The sequence below is a fragment of the Hydra vulgaris genome, chromosome 15 (genome assembly GCF_038396675.1).
Source record: "Hydra vulgaris chromosome 15, alternate assembly HydraT2T_AEP".
In the NCBI taxonomy this organism is placed as follows: domain Eukaryota; kingdom Metazoa; phylum Cnidaria; class Hydrozoa; order Anthoathecata; family Hydridae; genus Hydra; species Hydra vulgaris.
This window is the reverse complement of record NC_088934.1, coordinates 30,771,030-30,783,481: the sequence shown is the minus strand read 5'-3', so window position 1 is coordinate 30,783,481 and position 12,452 is coordinate 30,771,030. Positions and strand designations below refer to the sequence as shown.

At 24.2% G+C, this 12,452-nt stretch overlaps 1 protein-coding gene across 1 annotated transcript in view; it reads right to left on the bottom strand.

The window, feature by feature from the left end:
* LOC136091459 (hemicentin-1-like) overlaps positions 1–12,452 on the bottom strand; it is a 136,139-nt gene that overhangs the window by 36,543 nt on the left and 87,144 nt on the right. Inside the window, exons 12-16 of the mRNA XM_065819063.1 lie at positions 10,367–10,492; positions 4,382–4,471; positions 2,824–2,955; positions 573–740; positions 312–482 (exon numbers count right to left, since the gene is read on the bottom strand). Coding sequence (XP_065675135.1) covers positions 312–482; positions 573–740; positions 2,824–2,955; positions 4,382–4,471; positions 10,367–10,492 — 687 coding nt within the window. The remainder of the gene's footprint in view (positions 1–311; positions 483–572; positions 741–2,823; positions 2,956–4,381; positions 4,472–10,366; positions 10,493–12,452) is intronic.

Sequence of the window (12,452 nt, the reverse complement as noted above, 5' to 3'; positions counted from 1 at the left end):
ATTGTTTTCTCTCACGTCGGTCAACTATAGGCGGGTCACGTTCGACACTCGACTCATAGAAGTCAAACTTCTATTGTAGAATTTACTACAATAGTAATAAAATATATATACATATATATATATAAACATATATATATATATATATATATATATATATATATATATATATACATATATATACATATATATATATATATATATATATATATATATATATATATATATATATATATATATATATATATATATATATATATATATATATATATATATGTATATATATTTCGTTTTAAAATGATAATTAAACGTGCTTTTGCATTTATTTAAATAACAAGTAACTTCATCTGCATTTTGTCCATAACACGGCAAACCTCCATATTTTGGTAGTGGATTTGAGCAGCTACGATATCTTGTTTTGACACCACTTTGACAAGGCTGACTGCATAAAGACCATGAAGACCATTGTGTCCAATTACCATTTACTGTGAAGAAATTAGTTTTAATTTTCACAAAACTTTCTCATTTAGCTTGAACAATAAATATTACAAAAAAAAACATTTAAAATTGTTTACCTCTACATATTGTATTATTTTCAAGATATTGAACATTACTACCGAAACATCCATGTCCACTATCAGCTGGTGCAGGATTGTTACAATACCTTTCTTGTCTTGTAAAACAAATGCCACACGAGTTTGAACATGATTCATAGGTAGTCCAATTGCTCCAATTCCCATCAACTAAAATTTAAATATTTTTTTTTATTTTATAAACTAATTGTAATACACAAAAGGAAATAAATTTAACAAAGCTAATTTATGACGTAACTGAATAATAATTTAAATGTTTTAAACAAATATAACTATAAACAACAAATCATAACCATTTTTGCTATTTATAATAAAATAACAATAAAAAAATAATAAAATAAAATCATTATAATTTGATTTCAATTAAACTAATTTATACTGTAATTAATTATTTTATATTTAAATATATTGCAATAATCAATTATTTCATTTTTCTATTAGATGTGTGCGTGTGAGTATTTGTGTGTATGTGTATATATATATATATTTATAAATATATATATATATATATATATATATATATATATATATATATATATATATATATATATATATATATGTATGTATATATATATATATATATGTATGTATATATATATATATATATATATATATATATATATATATGTATATATATATATGCATACATATATAGATACATATATATGTATATATATATATATATATATATATATATGTATATATATATATATATATATATATATATATATATATATATATATTTTATATATATATATATATATATATATATATATATATATATATATATATATATATATATATATATATATATATATATATTGTCAACAACCTGAAAATGCACAAACTGTATATAAAAATAAAATTTTTTTTATAACAAACACATTTTATTTGATTACATAAATTAAAAGCAATGTAACTTCCTCTTGCTCCACTCAAACCAACTTTATTAAAGTTTTTAATAAAATCATTGGCTAAAAATGGTAGTAACAAAATTTTAGTTCAATACAAAAGGTAGGTACCTAACTGTCTACGATATTTTTGAATCAAATTTTGATTTTTAATTTTGCAATGCAACATACTAAAGACATACAGTTGGTTTAAGTACAAATATGTTAATTAATGTTTGATGATTCACAAGACATAGTCAGAGATTTGATGCTGATTTCTTATTTAAAAAATTATTGTTTTTTAAATGGTGTTGCTTCCTAATCGTATAAAGCAGATAAACATTTCTTTAAACAAAAGGGTGTCCTAAAAACCAATTTTTTTTAAAATTGTCTGCTCCCATTCACTCCATGTGTTCAATATAATAATACTAGAATTAAAAAATTTAATAAAAAAGAGTTTTAGTGGTTCCCTAAGTCCACTAAATGTCAGACCGCTCCTTAGTTTTACCAAAAAAAAAAGTTCTTCAAAGAATATCATACTGGTGTCCAAAGAAGCAAAATTTAAACAACAACTATAAAAAAACCAGGATACACCACAACATAGAATATCTTGGGGACAATTTGAAGCATTTTTCGGGGTATTTTGCTACGAAAGTAGATTGTGCATGTCAACAATTTTTTTAACTTTTTTTGTTATAACATTTTTTATATATTTGCTTTAAATTTCTTGTGATTTTTTTAATTATTTGAACCCTAATATATTAACACCCCTAATATATTAACCTGGTTTGTGTGTAAGTGTGTATATTCATACATATTTGGGAACTGGTCTGGTGTTTTTTATCTAGTCTGGTAGTTTAATTCATTAATGATTCTGATTTTTAGCTTTGTTTGTTTTATTAACTTCTTAATAATTTAACCAGAACTTCTCTTGGATACTTGTTCCATCTTAAATGCGAAAGACTTTTAAAAAAGCAATTTTTGAGCCTTTGATAAATGTACTTAAAGAATTATTAGCTACAAGTAACAAGACACTGCAAACAAAATAATATTACTATAATTGTAATACAAACAAAACAAAACAATTTTTAAAACAAAAATAAACTAAGGTACTAAGTAGTAGTGTAATCAAATAAACAGTATGTGATTGATAAAAAAAATCTATCAAGTCAATTTATTTTAAATTAAAAAAATAATATAAAAACTAAAAGTAATGGTTTATTTAAATATTATAATATAAAAAATCAAGTAACAATATAAAAAATATTTATTTTATTAAAGAATTATATAAAAGAACTGTTGTAAAATAACTTTATTTTATAAATCATTCATAAGATGCAAACCTGAACACTTTTTGTTCATGCATAGTAGGCTCCGTTTGGCTTCTTGTTGAGATTTAAACTTTCCATTTAAAGTGCTGTATTTATAACCAGATCCACATGTTACACTACATTCACTCCATGTGCCCCACTCTCCTACATAAAAAATTTTAAATAAATTTCATAAAAAATTTATTTAATTTTTTAAAATTTTTTTTTTTAATAAAAGGAAAAATTTTAAAGCCATAAAACCATTCATGCTAAAAATAACAAAAGTTTTTTTTAGCATGAAGGGTTTTATTGATAAAACAAAAAATATTTGTACATAAACAAAATATATTTGTACATAAGTTGTGTACTAAAATTCAAAGTTAAAATTCAAACATTATTTTATCAAAATTAAAAAAATTAAACTAAAAACTAGAAAATATAAAAGATATATACAATAATGGTCAAAAAATCAAATCTTATTTGTTAAAGATACCTACTACTTATAAATGCAAAACAAGTAGTTTCTTAAGGAGCTTGACAAATTTTCAAAATAATTTCAATTAAATTTAATTAAAAAAGAAAATTTCATAATGGCAGTGAAAATGTTTTTACGACAATTATTGCTTCATCTTTTCCGCTTAATCTTTTTTAAACACTGTATTCCAATCAGAAAAAGTTTTGGCGTGATGTAAATAGCTTAATGCCAAGGTAAAGTTGCTACGTAAAATGCGAATAGCATAACACTTTTTAATGAGGCTTGTATAGCTGTAGTTGCAGTGGAATGTACCAGACACTGTAGAGGTTTTTAGGTGAAAGAATCAATTTAATTAACAATAACTAAAGTTAAAATAAGCACACACAAGCATTAAATAAATTATTTTATTTTAAAATTATTTGTACAACATAAAAATAACAAAAAATTAGTTGCAGGTGCTTACAACTAAAAACCTGTGATAAATTATAATCAATTAGAGTAGCTAACATATTATGTGTAATAAACAAATTAAAATTAGTAATAAATATAGGGTTCCTTCTGTAAATAAATCATTCACAAAATATTTATTTATGAACAATTCCTTTACAATTTTAATTATTTGATGACAAAGTTACAAAAAAATCAAAACTTGTATTTTTTAAAATAATTGGATATCTAAATAAATAAATACTAAAGAAATATCTAGAATTGCGGAATTATCCAGAAAAATCTATGGAAATCATATGGAAATCTATGAAAATCAAATGGAAAAATTAAGAGAAACAAAATTGAAATGATATTTTAATATAAAAATCCAATTTGGAACCTATATGGGCATAATTTCAAATAACCTTTATGGAATTCATAGCCCTTGGAAAACTCCAACAAGAATATTTGAAAAGATCTCAAACCTATGTTTGTTTTAGCGCCTTTAGATTTTTAAGATAATCTCATATGGTACTTTAAAAAAAATTAAAAAATTAATAAAAATGAAATTGGCTAAATAAAAACGTTTTTATGACACCGTAATATCTGCAAATTGTGGACTTCACAAAGACCATTAAAAAAATAGACTTATAAATATAGATTTAAAATATAAGATTTATCAAGTTTTACCTTTATAACAATAATAGCTTCCAATGCTGTTGACACAAACATTGTTTGTTGAGTAGCAAATATCAATTAAACTATCACATTCATTGATATCTAAAAAAAGACCGACTCACCACAATTTAATGTTAACATGAATTTTCATAACTTTTAATTAAAAAACAATGGGAAAAAAAAAAGTTTAGGACAATGGGAAAAATAAACTTTTAAGCAATAGAAAAAAGTAAATCAAGAAAATTACTTTTGCTAAACCTGTGTTTGTGTGTGTGTTTTTTTTTTGAATAACTATAATTACTTCCAAATAAACACACCTTAAACTTTATATTAATCATAAACAAAATAAAAATCATAAAACAAATTTTATAGTGCCATTTGTCAGCTAACACCTCCTATGTGTTAAACATACATATTTTTTATATTTAGAACTTTTAGCTTTAAAAGCACTCCTTTTTGATATGTACACATTTAAAATATGTACACATTTAAAATATGTACACATTTAAAATATGTACACATTTAAAATATGTACACATTTAAAATATGTACATATTTAAAATATGTACACATTTAAAATATATACACATTTAAAATATGTACACATTTAAAATATGTACACATTTAAAATATGTACACATTTAAAATATGTACACATTTAAAATATGTGCATATTTAAAATATTTACACATTTAAAATATGTACACATTTAAAATATGTACACATTTAAAATATGTACACATTTAAAATATGTACACATTTAAAATATGTACACATTTAAAATATATACACATATAAAATATGTATACATTTAAAATATGTACACGTTAAAAATATATACAACTCCTGTCTTGAAATTAAAACACAAGTGCAAATTTCTAACAAAAATTTAAAACAAAAAATATTAGAAAGTCTATCACATGCAATTTACCAGATTGTACAGCAAAAAGAAAAGGACTAAAATATTGACAAGGAATTAGTCACAGTTTTGAAAAAATGACTAAAAAATACAATTCTACGATTAAAACCGAAATCGTCACAATAGTATTTCTTTATATCAGGCTGTTAAATAACTTTATTCCGATTAATGTTTTATGTCAAAAACATCAAAAAAGCAGAAAAAAGATGTGAAAAGCAAAACAATACAATTTAAAATAAAAAATTCTTAAAAAAGTAATGTAGTGGTCCATTACTTGGCTAATGGGTTTAAAGTTCCTTGTTTTTGCCACATCTTTGGTTAAGCCATAATTAATTTGTTTCATGTCTACTTAATTTGTTTCATGTTTTATGTCCTTCTGTCTAAGCAAAACTTATCAAAATTGACAACGTAGTTTTCTTAAAACTGGGAAAAGAGGAGGTAAACATAAACTTCAAATATATAAATAAATTATATAATTAAAAGAACATAATTATTAAAGAATATTTTTCAATTGATTACTAAAAATAAAACTTAGTTTTGTAAAAGATGAATTTCTAAAATGTCAATCATAATACTAAATATACTTATAAGAAAATGGCTATAATTTAGAAAATAAAAAAAATGTGAAAAATTGAATGGAAAAGAAAAATGGGATATTTCAAAAAGTTCAAAAACAAAAAAAAATCAAAAATTTGGAGAACAGAGTAACTCTTACTTCTTAATATCTAGATATTAATTCTCTAGCTGTGTTAAAATTACCTAAATATAAACTGTGATAGCTGTTGAATTATCATGTGGTTCACTGTTGTATCAATCAGCAAAAAAAAAGCTGAGGAAATTAAGAACTCAAGAAACTAGGAAACTAAATTGACAAATCTTGACAAACAAGATAAACGACTACGCACTTTCAATAACAACATACTTAAATTTTGTTAATTTATCCTTTGAGGAGTTTGAACTTTCTCTTTTAAAATGATTAAATATAATAAATCAGTTGGTCATGTTGATAACTATTGTAACGCAATTATCAGTTTTTATGATGTTATTTAAGACTTTTTTTTAAAAGTTTTACATCGTTCAATAAAACAGAATTTTTCCTAAAAATCTTAAACTAAACAGAGTTTTAAGGATATTTAAAGGACCTGATGCAACTAATGTTTCTAATTAATACCTATATTGCGAGTTTTTTCTGAAGTTTTAGAGAAAATTTTATATAACATAATTTTGAATCATTTATCATTGAACAATTTATAATATCAAAATCAGTATTTCTTTAAAAAAAGAAAATTCAACAGAACACACTATTCTTCAAAATACCCACAGTATTGCTAAATCTTTAGAAAACTGCCATTAAATGTTGGGACTTTTCATTGACCCACAAAAAAGCTTTTGATACAACTGATTCCAAAATTCTGACTAAAAAACTAGAGTACTGTGGAATCAAATGAAACATTTTAATGCAACTTAAAAGTTATTAAACCAACATGTTTGTTGATAGTAATTCAACTGCATCTTCCAACATATTAGGTTTAACTTGTGAAGTGTATCAGGGCACAATACGACAACCTCTTGTCTTTCTTATTAATATTAATGATCTCCCTAAAGTCTCTAATTTAATGACTATTATGTTTACTGATGATACTAATATCTTTTTATCTCATAAAACATACCAATATTGTTTCAAAATATGAACATTGAATAAACAAAAATGTGTGACTTCTTTAAAATGAATAAGTTGTTGCTTAATGTTGATAAACATTACATTTTTTACAAACATGCAATTAAAAGAAGAAATATATACTAACTTTTTCGGTGTTTGTGTTTCGTTGTTTTAGTATTTAAAAAATGACTGGTAAAGTAGTTTTTTTAGTTCAGTGTTTCTTTCTTAGCACAGTGTTTAATTTTTTTTTAGAACCTTTTAAGCAAGTAGAGTTTTACTTTTCAGAACATTAGGCGGGTGCTGAGGGCCTTTTTAGCAAGTTCAATTCATTTTGTTATTTATAGATGATTTATTATTTGTTAAAGGATTAATGGGAAAAAATTTATTTAGACAGGCAGGCTCATAGCAATTTAAGATTTATGTTTTATCATTCATAATTTTTTAGAAGGAATTCCATATAAGTTAAACAGTTTACTAAAATATATAAAAAATTATTAATTATTAGTTGTTTTATTTGTAATATTGGCCACATCTGATAACTTAATACAATTATTTTGATTTGTTGAAACAAGCAATAATTATTGTTTCTTTGAGCATTATCATCAGGATGAAATAAATAAGCCTTTTTTATTTAATATTTTTTTTCATTTAGTTGTCCGATCTGTAGCATTAGCCACGTGTGGTAACTCATTAATTTATTTTTTTTCTTATAGATAGATATAGGTAGAACTCAGTAAATTAATAACTTATAAAGATTTGAGAGCAGTAAAAAATTTTTTTAAATTCTTTTTTTACTTTAGTTTTTGTAGTTTTGGTGTTTTTATCTTAACTGTTTCTTTCTGTTTCTTATTACATAAAAGAACAATTAATAAATGTGTTTCTAATTTGCTTTTGTTTCATAAGCATTAATAGTCTGTTATGAAACTTCTCTTTTATTTTATATATGTATTGTGTGTTTATTGTGCTTTTGTATATGGTTTCATATTCTTTTTTCGGTTCTCGGTAGCCTAAATTTTATTGTATATGCTTTCTTTAGCTTTTTAGTAGCGATACTGTTAGACTGTAATATTCTTTTTATCATCATAAAACAGAATTTTAAGCAACTAGCTAAACAACTTTTACATTATTTTATAGCTATTGGAAAGAACTGAAATGCATTTTGCGACTTCAATTTACTTTATTGTTATTTTTTGTTATTAGAAGGGTTACTAATAATAAAATTATTTTTGACAAACAAATTGATACTGCTATGAGTAGGTTATAAAAACTAATCAGTTTTATTTTTAGTTGGAATTTTAGTTATGAATTTAACATGAAAAAATAATTAGCTATAGAAAGTTGCACAGACTCCTTTGTAAAAATGTCTTCACTTGAAGGGAAAGATAGACGTTGCTTTAATCTCTCTTTACATAATAAAGTTGCAGTTGTATTTGTTAGTAAAGATTGTGCTCCACCTGCTTCCAAGAAAGTTGTTATTTACATAAAAGGTCACCCTCCTAAAACTATTTTAAATATATTTGTCAACTTAGATCCTATGGTTTACACTCTATTTTTCCCAAGAGGTGATGCTGGTTGGCGTAATCAATTAGTTCACAACCCTGAGCATGCAACATTGGTTAGAAATCATGTTACACTTTATCAATATTACAAATAGACTTCCAGTTAAACAATTATTTTCTTCAATCTTTTGTTGCAAGAAACTGTTTCAGAAATATAATGCTGATGCTAACTTTTAACGCTAATTGTTTTTTAAGAAAAATGTTGTGTTTTAAATAGATTTAGTTTTTTTTATGTATTTCTGTTACATATTAAAATAAATATCATATAAATAAATTTATTTTAAAGATTTATAAACTTAAGACTTGCATTTAAGGATTTTTCAAAAAGTGAACACAAGTTTAAATATATATTTTTGACATCTGATATTCTTTTCACCTTTTTAGCTATACAAAAATTGATGAAAAGTTAAAAAAAAAAAACTAATAATTTTGAGGCAAGGTTAAGTCAAAATATACTCCAAACAATTTTCTTTAAATACTTTCTGCATTAGTTTTTTATGACTTGTGGTTGAATGCTGAAATAAATATATTTTGGCATACGCTAACTCTAAAGTAGATTAAACAGAATTTTATTTACGTTAACTCTTAAGTATTCTTTAACAGTATTTTATTTTTGTTTAATTTTCGTTGGGTAGTTAAAGAAGAAAAAGGTAGCTTAAGTAATAAGCTTTGATATTATAGGAGTCAGAAAATTCAACTTTTAACATATCCACTTTATTATACTTAGCACATATAGAGCTCGAGCATTGCAAAAATATCTCTAATGAAGCTTAGATCATTATTTTCTGTAAACTATTGAGAAGAAATAAATAATAAATGTAAGGTGTGAATCAGACCTGCCAAGACCTGAGTTACAGGTCTGGACAGCTATAAAAGAATTATATTTTAACTAAAAGTCAAGTTAGAATATTTATTTTTTTGACATTTACTTAAATCTATTCGAATAAATAGACTAAATTGTTAATAAGTATAGAAATGGTAGACGCAAAATGTAAAACTTGTTTGTTTATTTTTATTAAAGTTGATTATTTAATAATTGGTTTCATAGTTATTTAATATTTAAAAAAAAAAAAAAAATTTTCAAACTAAATGCTTGCAGCAGGAAATTTGAAATTAGCGAAATAACAACTGCATCTTTTAAATTAGCAAAGTTAAAAAGACTGCATTGTTTTTAATACAACAAGTTTTTAATTCGACACACCTTTTAAAACTTACAACCAACCTCCTCTAAAAAAATAGAGAAAAGTTCTTTTAAAGTGACATGGATTTTACATTTTTATATTTTAAAATTATTTTAATTTTCTCCAAATAAAACTAAATGTGATTTTAACAACCTCTTCACTGAAACTCTATGTGGTCATCCCTTTATAAACCAAAATATTTTTTGATAAAATTGAATCTAAGTAACAAACCATAATGTAACTTAAATTTAAATTTAAGTGCAAAAACATTATTTGCAAATGTTATATTCCTCACATAGGGTTAAAAAATGTATAGAAATTTTGGAGTATTTTATTCCCTTTTTTAAACACTTAATTTATTATATGTATATGCTGATCATTTTCTTTGAACTGAAAAGTTGTTACACGAAAAGTCTAACAGAAAGGGTTAACATATTTGACACACCTAGCTCTCATTTTCTCTTTTGTCCTCTTTTGCTAGTAAGTATGATAACTATTTATAAGAATATTGATACAACTTTCCTTTTTTTATTTTGATGTATTTTGTATAGTTAATACAATCGAAATTTAACTACCTGATAAACTTAACTACCTGATAATGCTGATAATGTGGTCCTAGTGACTTTTCATAAAAATAAATGGCGAAAATAAATTTTAAAAATATTACAAATAACTGACCAACACAGCTGTTGTTTTCGAATTTCCATCCAGGTTTGCAAATACAATTGTAACTTCCATTAGTGTTCACACATTCACTGCTAGTCAAGCTACAATATTCAGCCAATCCGTTGCATTCATCAACATCTAAAATCAATTACAAAGTAATGTACATAAACACTATTTTCTTTTAATTTACTATAAATTACAATTGGTTACAATGTTACACTTTATTAATTATAAATAAATAAACTTTGAAGCACAATAATTATTTTTTTTCGCATTATTTTATTACTATTTATTGTGTCTTATTTTATTATTATGTCTCAAGAACTTAATGAAAAAAATTTCATAGACCAGATAATTGTTTTTTCAGTAGCTTATTTATTTATATAAAAAGTAAACTAAGTGTAATTTATCTAATTTATGTTTTAAGGGTTGCATTTTAAACTTTTAGAAAATAATTTTAAAGTCTTTTTAGAGGCTTGAAAGGGATCAAAACCTATTTAATAAAATTACTGTTAAATTGAATTAGTCTGCATACTACAAATCAACTAGTCTGCTATCGTTTTCATTTTCGCCATCAATTAAAACCACTGGTATACTATAAAAATTTAGCTAATAAGTAATAAATTTTAACAAGTTTCTATTTCACCTAATATTTGTGTTTTAACATTTAACAATATTGCACTAGTTGACTTAATTCAATTGTTTATTGTTTGTTATTGGGTAGACACGAAAAAGTCCGGTCAACTTTAAATTGAGATTTCTCTAAAACTTTTTATTTCAATTTTTTTAATTTTAAATGTGTTTATGTTAATTAGGGTTTCAACTTAGTTTTAAAAGACTTGCTGTTTGGCAAGAGATTGAACTTTATAGCAGTTTGATGCCATCAATGTGTAGACTTTTTCCCCACTTTATTGGTGGCATTAATCCACTTTCTTTAAAAGTCCTTTTTTATTTTTTGTTCCTCCAGCTGTCTTACAAACAACGGCTTCAACTATTGCCCAAAAATCTTCAATATTGCGTTTTTCAGGATAATTCGGAATATTTGCATTTTTAGGAACAAATTTTTACATTATTATCTTTGCAACACTATAAACTTTTTTAGAATAGTGAGAAGCAGCAAGATCTGGTCAAATGAGACAGGTATTTTTGTTTTTCCACAAAAAGCAAGCCGTTTTTGGGGGTATTTCATTATGTAGAAGTTGGCAGTCAAGTTCTTCTTAGTGACAAAATAAGATGTCTGTATACCACAGCTACAAATTGCCCTTGCTTGCCCTACTAGGAGCTTGGATGCCAATTATTATCTCCGAATATATTTAAATTGACAATCGACAGGTTTATCTTTGTTCTCATAGTCAAATTGTGGACAAAGAAGATTTAAAAAACTCGCTCTGCAATATACTTTGTCGTCTTTAATTATGCACATGTCTTTTCTCCGCCATTATTTAAATCAACTTCTTTGGGCGTTGAAGTCCATTATTTCACCATTTAAGCTTTTCTTAGGTGTATTTTTTTTATAAAATGCTTTGATTGCAGCATTTTTATGTACTTTTTTGACATAAAGTTGAAAAGTCTTGAATTTTCTTTCATGATATTGCTGTGGCTGGTTCAGATACCTTGCTATTAAAATGAGAATTGACTTTAACTTTCTTGGTAAATAGAAAGTTTTCTTTCTTCCACTTCAAGGATTTCTTTTGAGACTTTGAGTAGTCTTAAATTTATTTATAATATCTATAACAGTAGATTTTGGTATTTTTGTACGTTTAGCAATCAAGCGATATGAAGTGAGTGGATTTTGGCAAAAAAAATTCCTAACATTTTTAAAGCACCTCATTTTGTTTCCAAAACACTTTGCAAACCATTGATTTGTAAATGATTGATTGAAACAAAAGTTTATAAACACAATTAAAAATAAGAAAGTAACGTTTAATTAAAAAACGTAAAAAGCATTTTTGGTTAAAGAGAAATCTCAAAATAAAGTAAACGGGATTTTTTCGTTTCCACGAGATAAAATGAGTATTGACTTACTGTTATCAAAATTTAAAACTTTTTACAAAGTAATCTTTTTATAATTTATTGCATTTTTTATAAACCAAGTAAG